The 24,938-nt window shown below is 41.6% G+C and overlaps 1 protein-coding gene across 2 annotated transcripts in view; it reads left to right on the top strand.

The window, feature by feature from the left end:
* PRELID2 (PRELI domain containing 2) overlaps positions 1 to 24,938 on the top strand; it is a 136,042-nt gene that overhangs the window by 84,470 nt on the left and 26,634 nt on the right. For both annotated transcript variants that reach the window (XM_073651275.1, XM_073651274.1), the window contains one exon: positions 23,496 to 23,601. In XM_073651275.1, the coding sequence (XP_073507376.1) occupies positions 23,496 to 23,601 (106 nt within the window). The remainder of the gene's footprint in view (positions 1 to 23,495; positions 23,602 to 24,938) is intronic.

Here is a 24,938-nt window from a genome sequence, read left to right as displayed (position 1 = left end):
AATTGCAACGGGTTTAAGGAAGGTTACCCATCTTTCCCAAGTAGAGATTGTCACAAGAGAGAGCTGAACATCAATGGGAGGAGTGAGTCTTTCTCTACAGCCCAACATTGTGAATATTAAAGGGAACCTGTCACCAGAAAAAAACGCTATTATACTGCAGATGTGGGGTTAACCTGAAGGTTAATAGCGTTACTAACCAGCCCACCACACGTTCTTATCCAAACGCTGCAGGGAGAAAATTAACTTTATTCCCTCCCAGCAGCATTGGGTTTTGTCACGGGGGTGGGGCCAGCGCGGGTTCAGTCACCACTCTGAGTATACAGAGCGGCTGTAACCCCCACCCCAGCACTGACTTACAGCCGGCCCAAATGCAGAGCGAGTATTAGTCAGGGCCGGGGGCATGGTTACGGACACTGTTCTGTATTCTCAGAGCAATATCTGAACCCGTGACTGAAGCCCGAACGCTGCCGGTGCAAAGTTAATTTTCTCCTTGCAATCTTCGGGTAAGTGCGGGCACTTTACAGGTTAATAGTGTTTTTTTCTGGTGACCGCTTCCCAAGGCAACATGTGTCGCGTGACAGCAGTACTCTGAAAAGTCGCAACTTGCTGATTTTTATGACCATTTTAAAGCTGTGATTATGTTATAAATAGAACAGCCAAGTTGCAGTCAAATTGCGTGTTGCGTTCAGTCTACGTCAAGTGTCAAATGCAACTTGTGACCAGCAACAGAAAATCCAACACATTTCAAAACATATTCAACTGTTGCAGTCGCAAAATGTCAGTCTACAAACCCACTCCATAAGAAATCATTACATCAAATCTTACAATGTTTCGCTGAGATTTCTGTTTCATGCTACATGTTTTCAAGTTATTTTATTTCTTCAGTAAGACCGCAAATGGCAAAAGCAAGTAAATGGCAAACTTTCTTATTTTCATGTTGTTCGCCTGCAATGAGAGCTTTTATATTTTCTAGTCTTCACCTGATTTCCATGGAGCTTGCCCACCAGGGCCTGCCCAAACCCTGGCTCAGTGGGCGCAGTAGTGCACTGCAGGAGAGGAGTTACATTTTAATATACCAATTGGCTGTCTCCAGCACATTAATTTCTATACAGCAGTTAGCTGCTCACCTCTCCACCTTCCCCGCTTATCTCTTTTTGTCAGCTCCTGACAATCCGCTGTTGTAACTCCTGCAACTTTACTAGCCCCCCCCCAAACAGTTGCTTTCAGAGCAGGTGTGTTAATCACTGCTCTCACTGTCTCTATGGGACCCTGTGCTTGTTCAAGTGACCTGTTAACTCTGTGTAGACTCCAGAGTAAACGCCTGATTCCTGAATGTATTACAGCAGAACTTGTGCTGAGCTTTATAGTCTTACTAATACTACAGTCCTACTATTCACCAGAGCTGTCACTCAGGGAAGAGAGCCCGTCCTGCTAGAAACCAGAAAGTGAAAGATACTGAAAAGCTTTGTGCTGCTCAAGAACCAACTTGAGAATACAGCTTTTAAAGAAAACCTGTCATGGTGTTAAAAGTAACCAGTTTGTGCTCTTATTTTATTTCCACTGCTCCCCTGAGTTTTCCCTTTATTTTTTTTTTTTAATCCGTTGTACAGTTCTGGAGATATAAACCTTTTTATTTAGTGCTAATATCTATTCGTTTTGCTAAGGTGTTGTGGCTCACCAGGTAATTATGCAGAGCAGCATAAAGACATGCCCCGTGAGACTCTTGTGAGCGCTGCCCCGATGTTAAAAGCCATAAAAATTAACACTAAATAAAAAGGCCCTTAGATCTGGATCCATATGTTGGGGATGTATAAAGAAAAAAAAATTAGCAGCCGCAATAAAACAGCGACCACTTTTGACTTGGCAGCAAGCTCTCCTTTAATCATCGTGCAGCATGTGTTTTCCCCATAGAGTTCTTGTTCGGTAAGTGCAACTATCTCTGTTTCCGTCAGTGGTCACGGTTTCACTATGGCCCTGTGAATTAATAATTTGTTACCACTAGTACTGCAGCCAGCAATTCCTCCAATTAACACATTCTCCCTCCGTGGAGGACAGATCTCTGAACTAGTGCTGCTAGGTATTCAGCATTCACTACAAATAACCGCCCAGCTCTACTTTACTCTAATGCTCAAAATCCCATGCTCAGATGCCATGAAACTATTGAGGGGCCTCATTTCCCAGTATTGCTCTGAGTTTTGCACCAGATATATAAAAGTTAGTATTCTGGGGTCTGTAGAGGCACTTTGTTCTCCCCCAATTGTTTTTGCATTCATGTTGATCGTTCCCCATACTCTAGTTTTAGCAGCTGCATAGTAGGTGCTCCTAGTTGGCCCCTTCATGGGTATGAATAAAGTGCCGCTGATGAGCAGCTTCTGTAAATTGCTTGATATGGGATCAATATTTCAATAGTTATATTCAGCCTTGCAGAAAGCAGTTCTACTGAAAGCTCTACCTTCTAAGACGCACATTAAAAAAAGCTGAAAATAATTGCAGCTAATAATAAATCTAATAAAAGCTTCAGCATTTGTGATGAGCGGTAACAGCGTGACCATGAAATGACAGAGCAGTAGAATTTTCTTCTCTGCTCACTATGGCACAATGTTTTGCCAGCTGAGTTGTTTTGTGCAAAGAGTTATGAGGTCTACAAGGGCTGACAGCCTTTCTCTAGAGCTGGAGGTCTATTTGAGAGAGACATTTAGTTAACAGGACAGTATATTTAGCAATGTGCCCCTATATAAAGCACATACCCCTTGGGATTACCAGGAGAAATGTCACAACTAGGAATAAAGAAATTGTCCTACCCCCTCCAGGACAAGAATTTAGATGAAAATGTGGTACATATTGTGTGGTGCGCTTGCTGCAGGTGAAACACTGGGTGTTCGAAATGTTCTAGTAATAGATTTACTAATAATGTGCACATTTTGAATAGATTTAGAGAGAATATTAGGCCTCTTTATATGTAGTGTAAAGCTAAAATAGCTGTTCTTATTTATGGTGTCCTAAAGGGGCATTGTGACTTTGCCACTGAATTGATGTTATGTATATGTCAACTCAAAGGTAACTATGGATAGGTGTGGCACAATCCTCTCTTCTGATAAGGTCCCAAGGGCAATCTGGTCTGGTGTTCTCCCTTTTAATCCTGTACCGGGATCCTGCCTTCACGTGCGGAGGTCTCTGGGTTGTGGAAAGATGTGTCAGCAATCCGGGTCAGTATCCGAGAAATGAGGACAATGACAAAAGCAGTGTCAGGGAATAACTAAGCACAAATTCAGAAGGTCAAACAGATACATTAGGCAAAAATGTAAAGACAGTCTAGGAGTCATATCTAGAAGGACATTCAAGTGGTAAACAGTAGAGTAAACTTGGAACCGATGGGTCAATAAAGCCCACACCAAAGCTGTGTACAATAAAATAACTGTGCAGAGGTGTCAAATGCCCACCAAACCCACCCTGTCATTTGTCCAAAAACTTTTGCTAGTGAGTGGCCGGCCAGCAGGACCTCTATATAAACATTCCATTCCTACTTCTTGGGCTAGCGCTGCTCTTCCCTTCTCCGTGCTATCTCTCCTGGCAGTCACATGACAAGCAATGACTCTTGACTGCTGCAGCCAATCAGTGGCTACTATTTATCTGCACCCTTAACTATTCCATCAGAGCTGCCTGAAATAGTCACGGCACACTGTCATGTGACCTCAAAAAAGAGCGCAGAGATTGAAAGGGGGGCAATGCAGGAGGTAAGCAGGCAGTTTTATGTTTTGCTGCTATTAGAGCTATTAAGAAGTGTGTGTTCTTAGTTCTTCATTAACATGTCTCTTAGCATTTATTGTCATGGCTGGGTGCTGTCAGTGGAGTTAAAAGCAGAGCATGCTGGGCAGCAAGAGCACCACACATCACTTTTAATGCCTTGCACTGAATCAGGGCCTGACAGTGGATGCAGCAGGGATGTCTAGGTCTGTTTTTAGAGATTGTTTTGTATGGCTGAAACCGTACCTAGTTGGGCATAGGTCACGAGTTTGAAAAAGGAAGATTCTTCTAACTCTGCTAACTTGCAATAGCTATAAATATTTTATTATGCCTTTTTGCGTCATCTTTAGAATAATTAGAGTTAAATTGTACATATCGCCTTTTTATGGGCTGCCTCTGTATTTGAAAAAACAATGGGCAGCCCCACACTGATCATTTGTCTAAATACGAGTGATTTTAAAAAGTGGATGAAACCGTCCCTAAGCTACTTCTACTGACTTGACTCCTGCTGGAAAAATGACTCTTAATTTCCAGGCTGTGGCATCCCATGACCCCTCCAGGCAGCGGCATTAGTATAACTCTGATGGAATCGTCAGATGGGCACTGAAGAACGCAGTGTGAAAATAGGTTTAGAACACTTTGACTCCTTTTCTGTATTGAAATAAACTGCAATACATCTCTGCAAAAGGCCATAGCAATACATGGTTAAAATACCAGTTCACTGCAGGATGCAGACAGGCCCCAATTGTAAACGGAGGCAGCACAGGGCCAAAATACTGTTGAACAACAACTCAACCGTATTCATACTGTGAAGTAAACCCTTCTGAACCCTGACACTGGTAACTCAAAGGCTTTGGAATGGCAACCTAGCAGACTAAAAACAATCCTGCAAAATCTGGCTCTCAAATCAAAATGCCTTTCCCTCCCTTCTGAACCCCACAGTGTACCTACACCACAGTTACTGTCCACATATGTGGCCGTGGTGTAGCACTAAGAAACTAGTTAACAATTTACAGGGTGATTGTGCTCAGCTTGTAGTTCTGGAGACAATGTATTGGGCAGTAACCTCACAGATTTGCAATTTTCACTCTTCAACATCCGCTCTGCTTTTTTCCGGAAAACACCCATAAGACGAAAATAGTCCTGCGCTTGTACTTTAAAGGGAACCTGCCATGTCCTGTCTACTATGTAAACTGCCCCTATTGAGTTGTTAGTGATGCAATGTGCATCATTAACACGCTTTTTTCATTTAAATTGACGCTAATATAATTAGTGTACAGCACTTTATAATACTTATCATACTTGCTCGTTGAGCCATAGAGGTGTGATTCCTCGCATTCAATCAGGGCTGGCGCCGCCCACGCATTTGAATTCTGCCCCCCGCTGTAAATATGGGCTCTTGCGCAGTATGACCTGGCCAGCCAGCGCGTGCGCAGTGAGGCTGTGTAGTTCCGGCCGCACACAGTGAAGCTGGGAACTACCCAGCTTTACTGCGCATGCGCGGAGAACCGCTCGTCACAGTGCATGCGCAGTGAAGCTGGGAAGTACACAGCCTCACTGCTCATGCACGGGGAGCCGCTCGTCACAGCGCATTCGCTGCTCCCAGTGCTGCAAGTTTTGCTGGCTGGCCAGGTCATACTGCGCAAGCGCCCCATACTTACAGCGCGAGCTGGGAGCAGAATTCAAATGCGTGGGCGGCGCCAGCCCTGACTGAATGCGAGGATCACACCCCTATAACTGAGCGAGCAGGTGTGATATAAGTTAATAAAGTGCTGTATACTCATTATATTAGCGCCAATTTAAATGAAAAAGTGTGTTCGTGATGCACATTGCATCACTAACAACGCAGTGGGAGCAGTTTACATAGTAGACAGGACATGACAGGTTCCCTTTAAATTGCGAAGGTGTGTAATTTTCAAAATGGGGTTTAGAGTTTTGCTGCTGTTCTAGCACCTGACAGGCTCTTCAAATGGCACCTGCAAACCTGCAGATCTTTCTGCAATAAAGTCAAACAATGCTCTTTCCTTCTACGTCCTGCTGTGTGCCCAAACTGTGGTTTCTAAGGACATATGGGATATCCCTTATTTGGGAGAAATTGCGTAACAAATTGTCAGGTTCATTTTCACCTATTTACTCTTTGTAAAAATGAAAAATTTGCAGCTAATATAGCATTTTAGTGATGAAAGTAATTAATTTCCATGGCCCAGTGTTGTACCTATGGGTTCATGATGCTCACTACACCTTTAGATGAATTCCTGGAGCAATGTAGTTTCCAAAATACTGTCACTTGTTTGTTTGTTTTTTTCCAGGTCTGGCACATTGTGGTTGCCATTAGTATAGCCTAAAATCTATTCAAACCAAATCTGGATTCCAAAGGTCAAATGGCGCTCCTTCTTTTCCGAGCCCTGCAGAGTGCCCAAACAGTATTTTACAAACGAACATCTAGTATTGCTGCATTTAGTAGAAATATCATAATAAACTGTTGGATCCATTTAATTCCATCAACCCTTGTGAGAATGAAGCATTTTAGTAGAAAGAACACAATTTTTCATTTTCACTGCCCAGTCTTATAAAATTTTGTGACGCACTTGTGGGTTCAAAGTGCTTCCCAAATTCCAAGATGAAATCCTCCAATGGTTTAGTTTTCAAAATGAGATCACTTGTGTGGGGGCATCTCAGGGGCTTTGCAAAATGGCGTCCACAAACACAAAATAGTTATACCACATCAGCCAGGTCTATCACAGATTTCAAAGCTTACTGGTTTAAAGATGTCCTGTATAAGCTCTTTTAAAGAAGCACAAAGAAATAGGCAGCAATGTTGAGGACTGTAGACAGTGGTTGGTCAAGGAAACTTGGTTCCGCAAATTAAAGACACATCATGCTTTCCTTTTTGAAGCTGGAAGATGTCCAGCAGTGCCATCAGATCAGAACTGGCCGCAACAAGTGGACCCAACTACACCCTTCTACTGTTCTGAGCAGAAGTGCTCTTCATGGAAAAATTCATACCTTTCACATGGAAACGAGGCCAAGCAGCTCAACTGTGCAAAACATCCTAAAAAATGGGGTGTAGAGAAATGGCAGCAGGTGCTCTGGACTGATTTAAGTCTGAATTTGATATATTTGCTGTAATCGAAGGCAGCTTTTTACCAAAGGGCTGGAGGGCAGTACATTAATGAGTGTCTGCAGGCAACAATGAAGCATGGTGGGGGTTCCTTGCAAGTTTAGAGCTGCATTTCAGCAAATGAAGTTGGGGATTTCGTAAGGATTAATGGCGTCCTCAATGCTGAGAAATACAGGCAGATACATAGCTATCATATCATACCATCAGGAAGGTGTCTTACTAGCTTCAAATTTTATTTGGCAACAGGAAAACAACCCCAAGCAAACAGTCAATGTCCACTTAAAGAAGGAGTCCTGAAAGTGATGATATGGCACCCACAGAGCCCTGATTTCAACATTGAGTCTTTCTGGGATTTCATGAAAACATAGAAGGATTTGTGCACGTTTCAGATTTGCAAGTATTTTCAAAAGATTGGTGGTTAGTTCTTCAAGATGTTTGGAGCAACATCCCTTCTAAGTGCCTTCAAAACTGTGTGCAAGTGTACATAGAAGACTTGATGCTTTGATTGTGGTTTAAAGGCAGTGTGGTCAGATTAAATATTAATTTTACTTTAATTTCTCTCTGGATCATTCATTTTGGCATGGGGAGGTACACAATTAGGCCTACTTTACATGTCTGTGTAGCATCTGTTTTTTTTTTTTCACGGATACCACACGTACCCATTATAACCTATGGTGCTATGCACATGTCTGTGTTTTTACACAGACCATGTGTCCATGCAAAACACACGGAGACATGTCCATTTTTTTTTCTGCCAGCATGGATGACGAGGGCCAATAAAAGTCTATAAATCTGTGAAAAACCCGTACAGCACACTGATGCCACCCATGTGCTGTCTGTGTTTTAACAGTGCAAAGTATAGGAGAACCTTTGTAATTTATTTATCCATATGGTAAAAACAGACACAAATGACACATGGATGGAAAACACTGATGAGAGAGAGACACCAGACATACCTCCGTGGCTGAATTCACATATACACTGCTCAGTACTGCTTTATCATTTCCTCACAGCGTTTGCTGCTTCTAAGTCTATGCTACAAAAAGACAGGAGAGCAGGATCTCTTCTTTGTGTTCTGTTCATAGTAGCTAGCCTTCACCAACTCTAGAGCGGAGTTGAGAAACTGCCATTTAAACATAGAGCCTGCAGAGGGTGTTAATTGTAGGATACAAGTTTTAGGGTGGTCAGAAATTGTTTTACTTCTCATACACACACCTATAACAGCATATTCTGAAATGTCCTCTGAAATGACAGGTACACTATAAAGAACTTGGCATATTGGAATTGCTTGTGTCTGGCTGGAAGGCTGTAATGATTAATAAAAGCACCAGATATATTTTCTTTATTTTTTTTTCTCCATTTTGATGCATTGTTACATTTTCTTTATGTATGAACACTTAATGTGTTCACGAATAAACACATTTTTGATGGAATTGCTCTTTAATGCCCTTGTTGTAAAACTGTTTTGGTTATGGGCAATATTTTTTCTAATACTTTAATTTTGCTTCCAATTTTTCATCTGATGCAGTTTTTAATCATCCATATATGCAGGTTGCTTCCTAACAGCCGTATTGATTGCAGAATTGTACTCTTGTTTCCAAAATTATAGCTTAGAACAGTGTTGCATATAATAATATCTGAAAATCCTATTTTACATGCCTAAGAAAGTACACCGGTTGGATAGAGCTGCTCGTAATGATAATGTTTATGCAACAATGGCCATTTACTAGACAGAAAATCACAACATGGATCAATGTAATTTTAATGTTCTTTTGAAGTTACCTTGGTTTCTTCCTTTACAATTACCATGCAATCACGGAATGATACAAAGCACACTAATCGCCTAGCAGAATTGGATCATATATTGTTTGTCACAAGTGGAATCGCTGGTCTAGTTGTGGATGTGCGGAGAATATTTAAACCGATACCTGCACCTTTTTTGTTTTGTAAGAAAATATCTAGTTTTTGAAGGCAGTCTTCAAAGACCAGATTTGGTTCAACATTTTAAAGTGGTTATTCACTAATACGTTTTTTAAACATGCGCCCATTGTGGTGCTATAAAAATTAAAGGGAAAAAAAACCTACCTACTGCTTCTCATTACTGCTGATATCTTCTATTTACCTTTATTTCCTGGTGACCACTACAGTCTCAATGGTCACATTCCTTTTGACCCGGAAGAATCGATTTGTATTACCTGGTCTATCAGCCATGTCAGTAATCGGTGGATGGGGGCCCTGAGAACCTCCCCTTATCTGACAGCACTGGTGGCTCCTCTTTGGATTAGATGACAAATATTACAGCAGGGGATCGCAGCTGATTCTTTTTGTGAGGTAAAAAATTTTCCTGGCTGTTTTTAAACAATATTTTACCTCAAAGAATCAGCTGTGATCCCCTGTTGTAATGTCTGTATACTCTTTTGCTTCCTCCCCTGCCCAGGAGATGTAATGTAGCCACATGGTAAAATCAAAATAGGCAGGGGATGGAAATTCCTGCAAGACAATGACCCTAAGCACACATGCAATTTAGTCAAAAATTGGTTGGCAAAGAAAAATGTTCGCCTGTTGCAATGGGCGAGCCAATCACCTGATTTAAACCCTATAGAGTACCTTTGGGATGAGTTAGGGTGGCGAGTTGGGGCCTGTACCCATAGCAATAATGATGAATTGTTTGCAGATCTGTAAATGGAATGGAGCAAGATCTCTCAAGATGTCTTGAATACCCTAGTGGCTTCAATGCCGCGTCGGTGTGGTGCAGTAATTAAAGCAAGAGGTTATGGCATTGAATTACTCTGTTATGATCAATAAATAGTTTTTCTTTAAATGACTATACGTATATTTAAAAGCATTTTGGTTAAAATTAAGGTCTTGCATGATGACAACTTCATGCACTTTCAATTCATCACCAGGGAAAAATGGCATCACAACAACCAGACAGAAGTAATCACGCTTAAATTAAAAAAAAATTAAAAAAAGGGAACATTTTGGTCGCCACTGTAGTGTGTGTGTGTGTGTGTGTGTGTGTGTGTGTGTGTGTGTGTGTATATGAATGCATGCCGTGGCATATAAAAAATTAGGCACCCCTGGTCAAAATTTGTTATTGTGAACAGTTATGCAAGTTGAAGATGAAATGTACTCTAAGGGTATGTGTACACGATGCAGAAATGAAGCAGAAAATTTCTGCATCTCCCTGGCAGAAAAAACGCATGCAGATTGTGCATGCGTTTTTCCTGCAGAATACATGCGGATCCACATGCGTTTCCGCATGTGGATTGACAAGTGCTTTCCAGGCGATTTTAGCATCACCTGGAAAGTGCTTGACAACTAGGTCACACTATATAAATCCATGCAACCGGCATGGATTTATATAGTGTGACCCGAGAGAGTGGTAAAAATAAAAAATAAATGTATACTTTACCCTCCGATGGCCCGCGCTGTCTTGTTTCGCTCGGTCCCGGCTGCCGGCAACTTTGAATTGAAAGACCTGCCGACGTCAGCGTCACGTGACCCGTCACATGACTCTGACGTCAGCGCAGGTCCTTCAACTCACTGCAAAGTGCCGGGAACCAAGCAGGAGCGCTGCGCGGGCCGACAGAAGGTAAGTATACATTTATTTTTTATTTTATTCTTTTTTTACAGCTTTTTTAATGGTACCTGTGTTCGGAGGAGACTCTCCTCTCCTCCACACCCGGGTACCATCCGCACATTAGAACGCGCCAATAACGCAAGTACAGATGCAGTCTTGCGGAATTGGCGTTTTCTAATGCAAGTCAATGGCGGCGAAAACGCAGCGTTTCCGCAAAATTAATGGACATGCTGCGGATTTTTGAGCACAGCGTTTACGCTGCGGAAAAATCCGCATCATGGGCACAGCACATGCGGATTTCAATTGGGGAACATTGCTGCCCTTCTACCATGCGTTTTTAATGTGTTTCCGCGGCATTTACGCAGCTGCAAAAACGCAGCGGAAACGCATTAAAAACGCATCGTGTGAACTCAGCCTAAAATGTTAAAGATGACACATTTCCTTTGTGTTTTGGGCAAAAAAATATATGGTCATTCCTTACATTTTAAAAATTCAAAAAAGGAAAATGGGCCAATGCAAAAGTTTGGGCACCCTGCATAGTTAGTACCTAGTAGCACCCCCTTTTGCAAGTATCACAGCTTGTAAATGCTCTTTGAATTTTTGTTTGAGGGATTTTCAGTCATTCTTCCTTGGAAAATTCTTCCAGTTATGTGAGATTCCTGAGTTGTCTTGCATGCACTGCTATTTTGATATCTAGCCACAGATTTTCAATGATGTTCAGGTCAGGGGACTGTGAGGGCCATTGTAAAACCTTCAGCTTGCGCCTTTTGAGGTATCTATTGTGGATTTTGATTTATGTTTTTAGGATCATTATCATTTGTAGGAGTCATCCTCTTTTCAGCTTCAGCTTTTTTTTACAGCTGGTGTTATGTTTGCATCAATGCATCAGGCTTGTTTAGATGTTCTTTTGCATACTTCTGACTGAATTTTCTGGTGCGGATGCAGGAGAGGTTTTCTTCTGATGGATCTTCCATGAAGGCCATATTTGTGCAAGTGTCACTGAATAGTAGAACAATGTACCACAACTCTGGAGTCTGCTAAATCTTTCAGAAGGTCTTTTGCAGTCAAGCGGGGGTTCTGATTTGCCCCTCTAGCAATCCTATGACCAACTGTCACTGAAATTTTGCTTTGTATTCCTGACCTTATCTTGACCACCACTGTTCCTGTTAACACCTTCACCCTCAAGCCTGTTTTCACCTTCATGACCAGGCCAAATTTTACAATTCTGACCAGTGTCACTTTGAGGTAATAGCTCTGGAATGCTTCAACAGATCCTAGTGATTCTGAGATTGTCTCATGACATATTGTACTTCATGATGGTGGTAAAATTTGTTCGATATGACTTGCCTTTATTTGTGAAGAAAATGAAAATTTTGCAATGTTAATTTTTATGCCCTTAAAGGGGTTGTCCGGTACTTTTTTTTTTTTTTTAAGTTGTCCAATGTACTCAGCATGTGGGCATAAGTATCTCTGTAAATACCTTGTGTTGCAGATAGCGCCGCTCACAGGCATTATCACTGGCCGCTCACAGGCATCACGTGACCCCTGGCTGCAGCCGGCGCTGACATCACTGCAAGTCCAGGCTGAAGCCAAGGCTCCCTCTTCCGCGTTCCACTGGTGGCTGCTGGTTTGTGGGTGGGGTTATTCCCCTGCGTCACACCCGGCATCCACCGCGCTCTCTGCCTCTACCCATTCATTGGCAAAGTGCGTGGTGGATGCTGGGTGTGACGCGGGGAATAACCCAGCAGCCACCGTGGGGACCCCAGTGCTGAGTCACACCTCACTTGTCGTGACGTCAGCACGGGGGTCACGTGATGCCTGTGAGCGGCCACCGATAGCGCCGTTCACAGGCATTATCAGCAACACAAGGTATTTACAAATATACTTATGCCCACATGCTCAATACATTGGGCAATTTAAAAAAAAGTACCGGACAACTTCTTTAATTCGGAGTGTAATGTCACACAAAATAAGCTAATAAATAACAATTCCCACATGTCTACTTTTACATCAGCACAACTTTGGAAGTATAATTTTTTTTTTGTTAGAAGGGTTTAAAGTTGACCAGTGATTTCTCATTTTTACAACACTGTTTTTTTAGGGACCACATCACATTTGAAGTGACTTTGAAGGGTCAGACAGAAAATACCCAAAAGTGACACCATTCTAAAAACTGCACCCCTCAAGGTGCTCAAAACCACATTCAAGGAGTTTATTAACCCTTCAAGTGCTTCATGGGAACTGTAGCAATGTGGGAGGAAAAAAGTTAAAATTTTACTTTTTTCACAAATTTTATTTAGAACCAATTTTTTTTATTTTCAGAAGGGTAACGGGAGAAAATGGAACCCAAACTCTATTGTGCAATTTCTCCTGATTATGCTGATACCCCATATGTGGAGGAAAACTTCTGTTTGGGCGCAAGGCAGGGCTCGGAAAGGAAGGAGTGGCGTGATGGAATGGTTTGCGGGCGTCATGTCGCGTTTGGAGAGCCCCTGATGTGCATAAACAGTGGAAACCCCCCACAAGTGACCCTATATTTGAATTATCTAGTGTTTTCCTGGTATGTGAATTCTTTTTATGTGGTGGCATACGTGAGTTATGTACTGTACTTCAGGTTGGCCTATGTGAGTAGTGCAAAAATGCACCAGGTTGGCATGATGTGAGTTGTTTAAGTCAGAAATACATTTATTAGTCCATGGATGAGTGGCAGACTCTGAAACAGTCTTTCATACGCAGACCAGGTTTGTCGGGGCAGGTGTCACACTGATAAATGGTGTCCTTTTATATCACCCTTCTGTAACACACTTTGCTCTTTTTTTGTGACCTTCCTCTTTTTGCAGTTTGAGGAACCTCACTGGGGAAATGTTGGCCTGGTACAACACTGGCACCTTCAGTTCTGGAAGTACTACGGCCCGTTTGGAAAGAGCAGGAACAGATTAGGGAAGGATCAGGAAGTCGTCTTTCTTCTTCAGCAGCAGGAACACCAGCAGTGATGGCACAGGCGCTAAAAAGTCTGTGGCACCACAAGGCCCAGCACAGCCCACATAACGACAGTGACCGCCCTGTACAAGCCCACAGCTAGAATGAGGAAGTACATTGCGGTCACTGTAAGGTCAGATGGTGTCTGTGCACTCCGATTGGTGCGATCGATGATGAGCTGGCCCTGGTGACGCCGGCGTTGCTAGCCTCCAGCCTATGATCGGCGCTCTTACAATACCGATTGTAGGCTGGACATCAGTTGGGATCCCACGATCCCAATGCATTGTTCCCCTTTATAAATCAACTGTTGAAGCCACATCTAGAATATGGGATCCAGTTTTCGGCTCCACATTTTAAAAAGGATATTCAGAAGTTAGTTAGTTCAAAGGCGGGAAACTAAATTATTACAAGGAATGGAAAGTGTCTCGTATGATGAGAGGTTGAAAAAGTTGGGCAATATATTTGAAACCAGAAATTACATACACTATTGATTGTCACAGCTGACACCCTGTGCTATGTGCAGGGAGTGGTCCCGCACCGCTCCCGGCACATTAACCCCTGAAATGCTGCGATCGAAATCGATCGCTGCAGTCTGGTGGCAAGAGGAGGTAAGCGCTATACTTACCTTCTCTGCCGGCGTCCATCGGCGTCTGAGTCCGGTCCCGGATGTTGCCATGGTGACCCAACGTCATCATGACAACTTCCAAAACACCAGGAGGCAGGAAGCTGCTTTGGTCATGCGCAGTGCACGACCAAAGCAACTTCTCCCTGTGCAGCGCTGACAGGCTGCATAGCATAGGGAGCTGCTGCTCTCTATGCCATGCAGCCGATCAGGCTGCAAAAAGTGAAAGTCCCATAGTGGGACAATGTGAACAAGTAATAAAAATGTCAGAGAGTGAAAAGAAAAAAAAAAATTGTAAAAATATAAAAAAAAAAAATGAAAAGCAAAATAATAAAAAGAAAATAAAAATATATTGTACCCATAAATAAATAAATCTTATGTGTACTTTTATTGGTTTATATATTTTTTTTTTCATATTTGGTATCGCCGTGTCCGGAACCACCTGACCTATAAAACTGTCCTGCTAGTTAACCCCTTTAGTGAACACGATAACGAAACCTAAAACTATGTTTTATCATCATATCGTCAAACAAAAAATGGAATAAAACGCGATCAAAAAGACGAATGTAGATAAAAATGGTACCACTGAAAACGTCATCTTGTCCCGCAAAAAACAAGCCGCCATGCCGCTCCAACGGCCGAAAAATAAGTTATAGCTCTCAGAACAAAGCGATGCAAAAACAATTCTTTTTTCTATAAAATAGTTTTTATTGTGTAAAAGCGCCAAAATATAAAAAAATATATAAATGTAGTACCGCTATAAACGTACTGACCCAAAGAATAAAGCTACCGTATCAATTTTACCACACGCAGAACGGCATAAAAAAACCTCAAAAAATTCCTGAATTGTTGTTTTTTTTTATTCTGCCTTCTAAAAATCAGAATAGAAATATCATGCCCGAAAATGGTACCAATAAAAACGTCAACTTGTCCCGCAAAAAAACAGCCGCCACATGACTGTCGGCCGAAATATGGAAAAATTATAGCTCTCAAAATATGGCGATGTAAAAACTAGTCTGCAAAAAAATGCGTCTTTTAGTGTGTGACAGCTGTCAATCATAAAAATCCTATATGAATCTGGCATCGCTGTAATCACACCGACCCGAAGAATAAAGTCGTCTAATCACTTATACCGCACGAGGAACGGCGTAAAAAATAAACGCTAGGGTTAGGGTTGTGCTAGGGTTAGGGTTGTGCTAGGGTTAGGGTTGTGCTAGGGTTAGGGTTGTGCTAGGGTTAGGGTTGTGCTAGGGTTAGGGTTGTGCTAGGGTTAGGGTTGTGCTAGGCTTACGGTTGTGCTAGGCTTACGGTTGTGCTAGGGTTTGGGTTGTTAGGGTTGGGCTAGGGTTTGGGTTGTTAGGGTTGGGCTAGGGTTTGGGTTGTTAGGGTTGGGCTAGGGTTTGGGTTGTTAGGGTTGGGCTAGGGTTTGGGTTGTTAGGGTTGGGCTAGGGTTTGGGTTGTTAGGGTTGGGCTAGGGTTTGGGTTGTTAGGGTTGGGCTAGGGTTTGGGTTGTTAGGGTTGGGCTAGGGTTTGGGTTGTTAGGGTTGGGCTAGGGTTTGGGTTGTTAGGGTTGGGCTAGGGTTTGGGTTGTTAGGGTTGGGCTAGGGTTTGGGTTGTTAGGGTTGGGCTAGGGTTTGGGTTGTTAGGGTTGGGCTAGGGTTTGGGTTGTTAGGGTTGGGCTAGGGTTTGGGTTGTTAGGGTTGGGCTAGGGTTTGGGTTGTTAGGGTTGGGCTAGGGTTTGGGTTGTTAGGGTTGGGCTAGGGTTTGGGTTGTTAGGGTTGGGCTAGGGTTTGGGTTGTTAGGGTTGGGCTAGGGTTTGGGTTGTTAGGGTTGGGCTAGGGTTAGAGTTGGACAAGGGTTGGGCGAGGGTTGGGGTTGGGATTTTTTCAGAAGTAAAGAAAAAAAAAATGACTATATGGCGACTAATGTTGAGCGCAAGTGCTCGCTACTTGAGTTTGCTTCGGGTGCTCGGGTATGCACCGAGTATAGTGGGTGCTCGAGTGACATGCTCGAGTCTCCGCCCCAAATGTTTTGCAGCTGTTTATACAGCCAAAAAAACCTTGCAGGGATTGCCTGCCATGCACGAGCTATCCCCGCATGGTTTTTTTTGGGCGTCTAATAACCGTGAAACATGCGGGCAGGGACTCGAGCATGTCACTTGAGCACCCGCGATACTTGGTGCATACCTGAGCACCCGATGCAAACTCAAAAAGCGAGCATTTGCACTCAAGACTAATGACAACTTATTCAATATGATGACCTAATGTTATCAAATTCTGTGTCATACCTCTGGGTTCAAAATGTTCACTATACCCCTTGATAAAATCCTTGAGGGGTGTAGTTTCCAAAATGGGGTCACTTGTGGGGGCTCTCCAAAGGCGACATAGCTGGCATCCGCTCTCGATTCCAGCCAATTTTGCGTTCAAAAAGTCACAGTGCTCCTTCCCTTCTGAACTCTGCCGTGCTCCCAAACACTGTATTTCCCCCACATATGGGGTATTGACGTACTCAGGAAAAATGGCACAACAGTTTTTGGGGGTTCATTTTCTCCTCTTACCCTTGTGAAAATAAAAAAATTGGGGTTAAAAGATAATTTTTGTGGAAAAAGCTTGATTTTTTTATTTTCACGGCTCCATGTTATAAACTTCTGTAAAACACTTGGGGGTTCAGGGTGCTCACCACACATCTAGATAAGTTCCCTAAGGGGTCTAGTTTCCAAAAAGGGGTGACTTGTGGGGGTTTTCCACTGTTCAGGCACATCAGGGGCTCTCTAAACGCAACATGGCGTCCGCTAATTATTCAAGCAAATTAAACATTCAAAAAGTCAAATAGTGGGGAGCAGTGAATATTCATTTTCTTTAGCAGCGGGGACAGTGTAGACTGCAGCAGGCGGCTGCTGCCTCCTGTGCCCCGCTCCTCCACCGCTACCGCTCCCCCCACACCCCACACATATAACCCCCCCCCCCCATTCGGACTATAAGACGTACCCCTTATTTTCCTCCAAAATTTTGGAGGGAAAAAGTGCGTTTTATAGTCTGAAAAATACGGTAATAAAAATGCCTTAAAACATTCTCTCTCTCATTATTCTGGCATTTGAGAAGTATTAAAAATTATGGCAATCCTAATAGACCTAAAAAGGGAAAGGTTTATTCTGATTTCATGTCACATATTGAGAAAAACATGCATATGTGTCTTTTTAATATATATAGGTAGATGGATTAGAGATAGATTAGATATATATAATATGAGAGAGATAGAGATGTAGATAGAGATTTATAGTATATCTCATAATGAAAATTCTCAATTCTGATGTAGTTACTGATTCTCACATTTGTTGTAATGAAAAAAATCCAGTTTGTGTGTGAACAATTAAAAGGGTTGTGCAGCTGTAAGGTACAAGTCTGCAGTTGCTCCTCACATCGTGTGCACTTCATGCTATGAGCATTCTCAAGCAGCAGGCGCGTAACTGCAAGTTTTGTGAGTTGCTTACATGCGGTCAAGTGCCAACTAGATGTGGACGGTTTTGCACAATGCAAGTGTATTGCGCAAGGCTGGACATATTTGCAGTGTGGCCGGACATAAGCTAATCGCATACTTCCGGCCACATTCTTTTTTTCTTTAAACTGAAGCCCTTTTTTCGTTATTAAAATTTGAGAAAGCATATGCTCTCTTTCTATTGTGTTTTTTTTTATTCTATATTCTATTTTGATTCTTTTTGATTCCATTATTGGCTGCTTTAACTGAATTCAAGTTTGTGAGACCTTCTACCATATTGTCAGCAGATGCAGGAGGTTCTGTATCAAAGTCACTTTAATTAAACTCCCATGTGAGAAACAATTAGGCCCGAGCTTCTGTACTTAACTAGTCAATAATTCAGTAGATGAATCTCATTAATAGACCTTTTGCCATGACTGTTTCATTGTAATGGTGCTTCCTGACATGGTTATTCTACTTTGATCAATAAGTGATCGATATTCTCCAGTAAATTGCCAGTTGCACATTTCTCTGCAAAAGATCAGCAACCTGTGTTGATGAATTTAGAGAGGTGTGTGCAAAGTATCTAATCTACATCATTCTACCTACCTACTGCCATTGTATCCTACAATTCTCAGGTGCCTTTATTTAACTCCTTACCAATATGGCTATTTTCTGTTTTTTTGCGCTTTTATATTGTCCTCTTATTCTACCGAGAGCCATAACTACGTCTGATTCTAATGAGAGCCACCAAATTTGACGTAGTCCACAAATGGAAATCTGAAAAACAGAGAAATAAAAACAATGCAATGTCCCTCGTTCACCACTTTATTAGAAAAAAAAGTTCCCATGCAGGTCCGATGTAGTCCACCGAATCCGACATAGTCCAGAGCGCAGAGTGACCTTGAACGTCTGAAGAACAGTGACGTTACGGACGTGCAGAGGCGCCGGGCCTTCTGCAGCACAGTGGGACCCGAGAGTGATTGGTGCTAAAGCCTATGGAGCCTCAGAACGCAGCTCCATAGGCTTTTGACGATGCATTCGGGGAATTTCTTGGTAAGCGCTGGACTACGTTTGTTTTTCAGGTTTCCATGTGTGGACTACGTCGGATTCGTTCGACTATGTCAGACCTGCATAGAAACTTTTTTTTATTTTTTTTATAAATAAAATGGTGAACCAGAAAGTGTGTGGGAGAGTTTATTTAACCCCTTAGTGACTAATAGACGTCTTTTTTACTGACCTGCGATATAAGAGACTAGCATTCTCCGATAGGTGACAATCCTGTAGCGGTCAACTGTACACTATAGCTGACAACTTGCTGCATCAGCCACAATCAGTGTTGGCACCGACCATGGGCATTTAACCCCTTAGATTCTGTTGTCAATAGTGACTACAGAATCTAAATAGTTAAAGAAGAAGCCTCCACACTCTGTTAACATCATTGGCACTCTGATATCTTGATTGTGTGGTCCTGATGTTTGCCTAGGCAGTTCATGGCCAAATAATGGCCTTAGAGTCTGCCAGCTATAGCGGCCTGTTCAGAAGTTATCAAAATTTTAGGTGGTAAAAATAAACTTTTCATTCTTTGCATGCCACTTTCTATTACTCCCTGAAAAGAACCGGAAGGGTTAATGAACTACCTGAAAGTTTTAAATACGTTGAGGGGTGCAGTTTTTAAAATGGTATGACTTTTGGGTGGTTTCCAACATATAGGTCCCCAAAACTCACTTCAAAACTGAACAGGTCCCTATAAAAATACGTTTTGAAAGAATGAAAAATTACTGCTACATTTTTAAACCTTCTAAAATGTTAACAAAATAAAACAACACTTTACAAATGGTGCTGCTGTAAAGCAGACATGAGGGAAATGTTATTAATGTTTTTGTGTGGTATGACTATTGTGATTAAAGGGATAGTTTTTCAAAGTTTGAAAATTGCAATTTTTAAAACATTTGTCAAATTTCTGATATTTTTATAAATAAACACAAAACATATTAACCTAAATTTACCATTATTATAAAGTATCATGTGTCACAAAAAACAATCTCAAAATCAATGGGACATGATGAAGCATTCCAGAGTTATTATCATATTAAGTGACACTGGTCAGATTTGAAAAAAATCGGTCCGGTCACTACGGGGTTAAATAAAAACTTTTTTTTGTTTGTTTTTTTATAACTGGGTTAGTAATGGTGGTGTCTGACACCCCTCCATTATGAACACCAAGGCTTGATGTCAGCTGTGTTTTTGGACAATTCACAGCAGACAACAACCCCAATCCTCATTACCCTGATTGCCGCCACCACCAGGCGAACCGGAAAGAGCCAAGGCGAAGCTCAAGAATTGGCGCATCTAATGTGATGCTCCACTTCAGGAGCGGCTGCTGGCTTTTAGTTTTAGGCTGGGAAGAGCCCAATAACTATGGACCTTCCCAGCCTAATAATATCAACTCACAGCTGTCTGCTTTACCTTTGGTTATTAAAAATGGGGTTACCCATTTATTTAAAAGGGTTGTCCATTACTTTTAATATTTGGCCATTCTATTTTTATGTTGAAAATAAGTATCTTTGTAAATACCTTGCTTTGCAGTTACTGCCTGTGAGCTGCGCTATCCTTGGCCGCTCGCAGGCATCACGTGACCCGCCGCTGATGTCACGTCAAGTGAGGCGTGACATCAGTGACGCAGTCCCCCGCGCGTCACACCCAGCATCCACTTCGCGCTTTCCTAATGAATGAGGAGAGGGAGAGCGCGCTGTGGATGCCGAGTCTGACGTGCTGGGTAACCCCGCCCACAGCCCTTCACTCACCGTGGAACTCAGAAGTAAGTCACCCCCGGCTGCAGCCAGAACTTGACGTGACATCAACGGGTGTCAGAGCCGGCTGCAGCTGGGGGTCACGTGATCCCTGTGAGCGGGGCCCGCGATAGCGCCACTCACAGGCAGTAACTGCAACACAAGGTATTTACAAAGATACTTATTTTCAACATAAAAATAGAATAGCCAATTATTAATAGTACTGGACAACCCCTTTAATTATAAAAATCTGTCCAATAACCTCCACAGGGTGCCATTTTATAATATGTCGGGGGGGTGGTTGTGCAATTATATGAATGTCTATATGTCTGTCTATATTTATCTATCTCTGATCTATCTCTATAGCATTCATTGCTGTGAAAAAAATACATCAAAAATTAGCATTTTTCCTGCCAAGAGATGCAGAAATGTCTGCATCCAAATACTCAACTTGGGCACCTACCCTTATATATGTGGAGCTAGCACAGTTTAGTCTTTAGTTTTTTATTATTTTTATGGAGAACAGGGAGAGTGATTCAAACCATATAAAGCATATGTATGATATATATTTATTTTTCATATTTTATTTTTTCTTACTTTCAAGTCCCCTTTTGATGATTGAAGCTTCAAAGTCCTCTATTGCTTGTCCTATATACTGCAATGCTATTGTATTACAAAAATCGCTACAGAAGTTCCCTACAAATACCCGCCATAGGCTGGTCTTCATAGAAGTCCTGCCATGACAGGCACGGGGGTTTTCAGCAGACCGCTGGAGGGCCGATAGGCGCATGGAACAGCGTACCCCCTGGGCTGAACGCTGTAAATGCCATTGTCAGAGATTGGCAGTGACATTTAGCAATGTTAACAGCTGCCAGCAGAGCTCCGTTTCACCTATGGCTGTTAAAGGCAGATGCTAGCTTATTGGAAAGATGCGGGCTCAGCAACTGAGCTCGCATCAAATACTGAACCCGATATTTTACACAATAGTACGTTCTATATTGGGAAGATGTTAATGTCCAAACGATTCCTAGATAAATGTTAATATCCTAAGATATTGCATTTTAATAATGGCTGCTGGTTTAATTCTTCTTCAAAAAAACATTTTCTTAAAGAAAAAGGGGCTGTTATGACTTCTTACCAACCTATATTGCACAGTTGAATGCAATTGTGGGCTGCTGATTTAGGCTGTCTGTTTCCATGACCACTAGTTTATCTCAAGTGCATCCACTTCAGGGTAAACTTCAGCAATTCTTTGCATTTTAGGTTTAGTAATAGCTTGGAAAACACTAAGCGTAAAATAAAAAACATAGTAGTAAAGTGTTAACAATTAGATGTGTGGCTCGGACTTCCTTTTTTAATAGTTGTGTATATTATGGCTTGAAATGTGTAATCCAAAAACCATTAAGGCTAATAACAGAATATTAAATGTATTAAATTATCAGAGGAGGCCAGTTTAGCCGAGGAACAATTGCTCTCATTAGGATGCACTTGCAGCTCTAAGAAAAACAAATCTTGCTGCGTTTGGGTGCTTTGCTAATCCCAAGTGCTGTGTAAAATATATCTACAGTATGTATGTCTGCATAGCTTTCTTATCTCCGTGGAGTAACAACTGTTCACCTAGATCTGATATATACTGTAGGTTTATTGAAAAAGAAGTTTGATTTATAATATATATTATATAACCCCAATTCCAAAAAAATGGGAAGCTTTCTAAAATCTAAAGAGAACAAGAATTCAATGACATGGAAATCGTATGTTCTCTATTGTTATTCACAACAGAACCCATATAAGAAATGTAGTTAGATGTTTTTCTTTTTCACTTGAAAAAATGAACTCCTTTTAGAAATTGTTGGCAGCAACATACCTCAGAAAGTTGAGAAAGGGTTAAAGGGTTTGCTATGTAATCTGAGAGCATCCTAATGTTGGAGGAGAAACCCTGACTGCATGATTGAGTCACTTACTGGGCTGTGTTTTCTGTTTCCGTACAATCAGTGTTTTATCAGCAGGAGATTATCACTGCAGGACAGCTGGCCTCATGCATCCTAGTCCAGCCAGGCCCCCCCGCACTGACTAGCCGCTCTGTCAATTTGTTCTTTGTACACAAAAATATATAACATCAATCCTTAAATTCAAACCATGTTTGGTGGAAATGCACAAAATGATAGACAAAACAACTTAACCCCAAAGGGGTAAACAATGCACAAAAAATCCAGATAATATAAAAACAAATGTTTTATTCAAAAAGTATTAAGATTTTTTTGAGGTATAGTAAAAGACAAAAGGCAAGAAATCCTCAAGGGACACTACAACGTCAGGCTATATATTTTTAATTGGAACATAAATAATCTGTCTCATGATGATCTTATTCACTCTCAGAATAATAAACTTCCTGACAGGGCTTCGGAGTCGGTGCCCATTTTGGTGGACTCCTAAAATATATAATAATTTTGGTACGGTATTTCAGTGCAGTTTGTGGGGAATATTTTTTTCATAAGAGTTTGGGAAAGTTATGAAATGTCCTATAAATGTCTGTCCTATTCCTGATCTAAGGGTCTAGACTTTTACCTGAGAAAAATGTGTCCTACAGTAAATTTATCACTTAAACATGAGCCATGTATGAGGGAGTCTGAGTCGTGGAGTCGGTGTCATGGAAATTGAGGCGTCTGAGTGGACGGTTTGGCTTACCGACTCCACAAATCTGCTTCATGACACCTAGTGATAAGTTTGGCTTTGTCTTTGATATGTTTTAACCTAAAAACTCACACAAAAAAAGTATGCAAAATTTGACTACCCTTGACAAAATATGCAAAACATTTGGCCCAGCAGATGTTGTTTTATCACACAAGGTGATAAAACAATGTCAAGCTGTTGTTATAAAGTATTCTAATTTACTGAGATAATGACTTTTGTGTTTTCATTGGCTGTAAGCCATAATCATCAACATTAACAGAAATAAACACTTGAAATAGATCACTCTGTTTGTAATGACTCTATATAATGAGTTTCACTTTTTGTATTGAAGAACTGAAATAAATTAACTTTTTGATATTCTGAATTTGTGAGGTGTGTGTGTGTGTGTGTGTGTGTGTGTGTGTGTGTGTGTGTGTGTGTGTGTATGTATAAAACATGTTTTCATGGGATAATTCTAATAAAATATATTTCTATTTTTTTTATTTTCAGGACTGAATTCAGTCAAAAAGGGACCATAAAAATCACTGGTGCTGGATACCTCAACTGTGTGCTGGAAAAATTTGCACAAACATTTTTGAAACAAGGAGCTAAAAGGGTATGGTCTCTTCAGTTTTGTGTATCATTAAATTAAAGGTACAGAAGCACATAGTGTCGTTTGGCTACATACTTCAATTGTCAAATTTCATGAAAATATACTTAGACATATAAACATATGGTCAGAAATCCTACTCCTTGTTCCAAGTGTTACCGGCCTTCAGGACTCCATAATCACTTGGAGAATGCATGAGAAATCTCAGCGTGTGACTTTTTGGTTAGAATAGTGCGTAAGTTTTTCTGGTTGACATTTGACTTAAAGGGAACCTATCACCAGGTTTGTCCCATATGAGTTTAGGCCAGTACCTTTCAGCCCTGAAATACAGTGTTCTAATATGATCCTACGTCATCCACACAGTGTCCCCGGCGTCGCGTTCCTGCGCAGGTGTACTTCTCTCTCCTGACCAGAGACTGGCAGAGTAAAGTTCTGCAGTGCGCATGCGCCGCAACTCTTTGGCTTCTTCTTGCACATGCGCACTACAGTACTTTGCTCTGCCCTCAACAAAGCAGGGAGAAGTACACCTGTGCAGGAGCGCGATGCCAGTGACACTGTGTGAATGACGTAGGACGCGTCATCCACTCGAAGCAAGAAGGACGGCATTGCAAGATGAGAGGAGGCACTAGACCAAGACAGCGACGCCCATCGGACCAAACCAATTATTATAAAAGGTATTTTTCTTTTCTTGCAGGCTGGATTGGAGGCGTATGCAGCATTCTAATATGCTGTATTTATCAGGGCTGAAAGGTACTGGCCTTACCTCATACGGGACAAATCTGGTGACAGGTTCCCTTTAAAAGATAGAAAACACTGATGTATCCACATTAACCCCCCCCCCACATCCCCCCTTAATGATATGCGTGGGGATTCTTCGGCCCCCACTGATTTTTCTCAATCACCTTATTCATTATTTTATTCTTCTGTATTGGTATTTTTCTAATATTGGTCTTTTTCATGTTTCATGTGAACCTTGATGCTGTTATTTTTTGAATACACATATTACTATGTTAGACATTTGCTTAGATTTCCTCTGAGGTGGTCTACTGACCCTTTATCTTGAGCATACCCCCATTTTCTTGAGTATAGACTGTTATTTCTCCTGGGCACGTTGTTTTGTGCAGATTTTAATTGGTTTTAACCTATATGCAATTGGTGTTACTTTTATATACAAAAAGAAAAATCATGCGTTTGGGATGTGCCTTTTTTCTAGCATAGTTTCCTTTTTTTCCCTCTCCTTTCAAGAAGTAATTTTATATAAAGTACACTAAGCAGCCCAGTAAGTGATACATTGCTGGAATTAGGGTCTCTGCCCCTACATCATACTGCTCTCAGATTAGATG

Source organism: Phyllobates terribilis, unplaced genomic scaffold (assembly GCF_046119375.1).
Source record: "Phyllobates terribilis strain yellow unplaced genomic scaffold, ASM4611937v1 Scaffold_11__3_contigs__length_659146591, whole genome shotgun sequence".
Taxonomy (NCBI): domain Eukaryota; kingdom Metazoa; phylum Chordata; class Amphibia; order Anura; family Dendrobatidae; genus Phyllobates; species Phyllobates terribilis.
The sequence above is the reverse complement of the archived record's forward strand: the minus strand, read 5'-3'. Positions and strand labels throughout refer to the sequence as shown.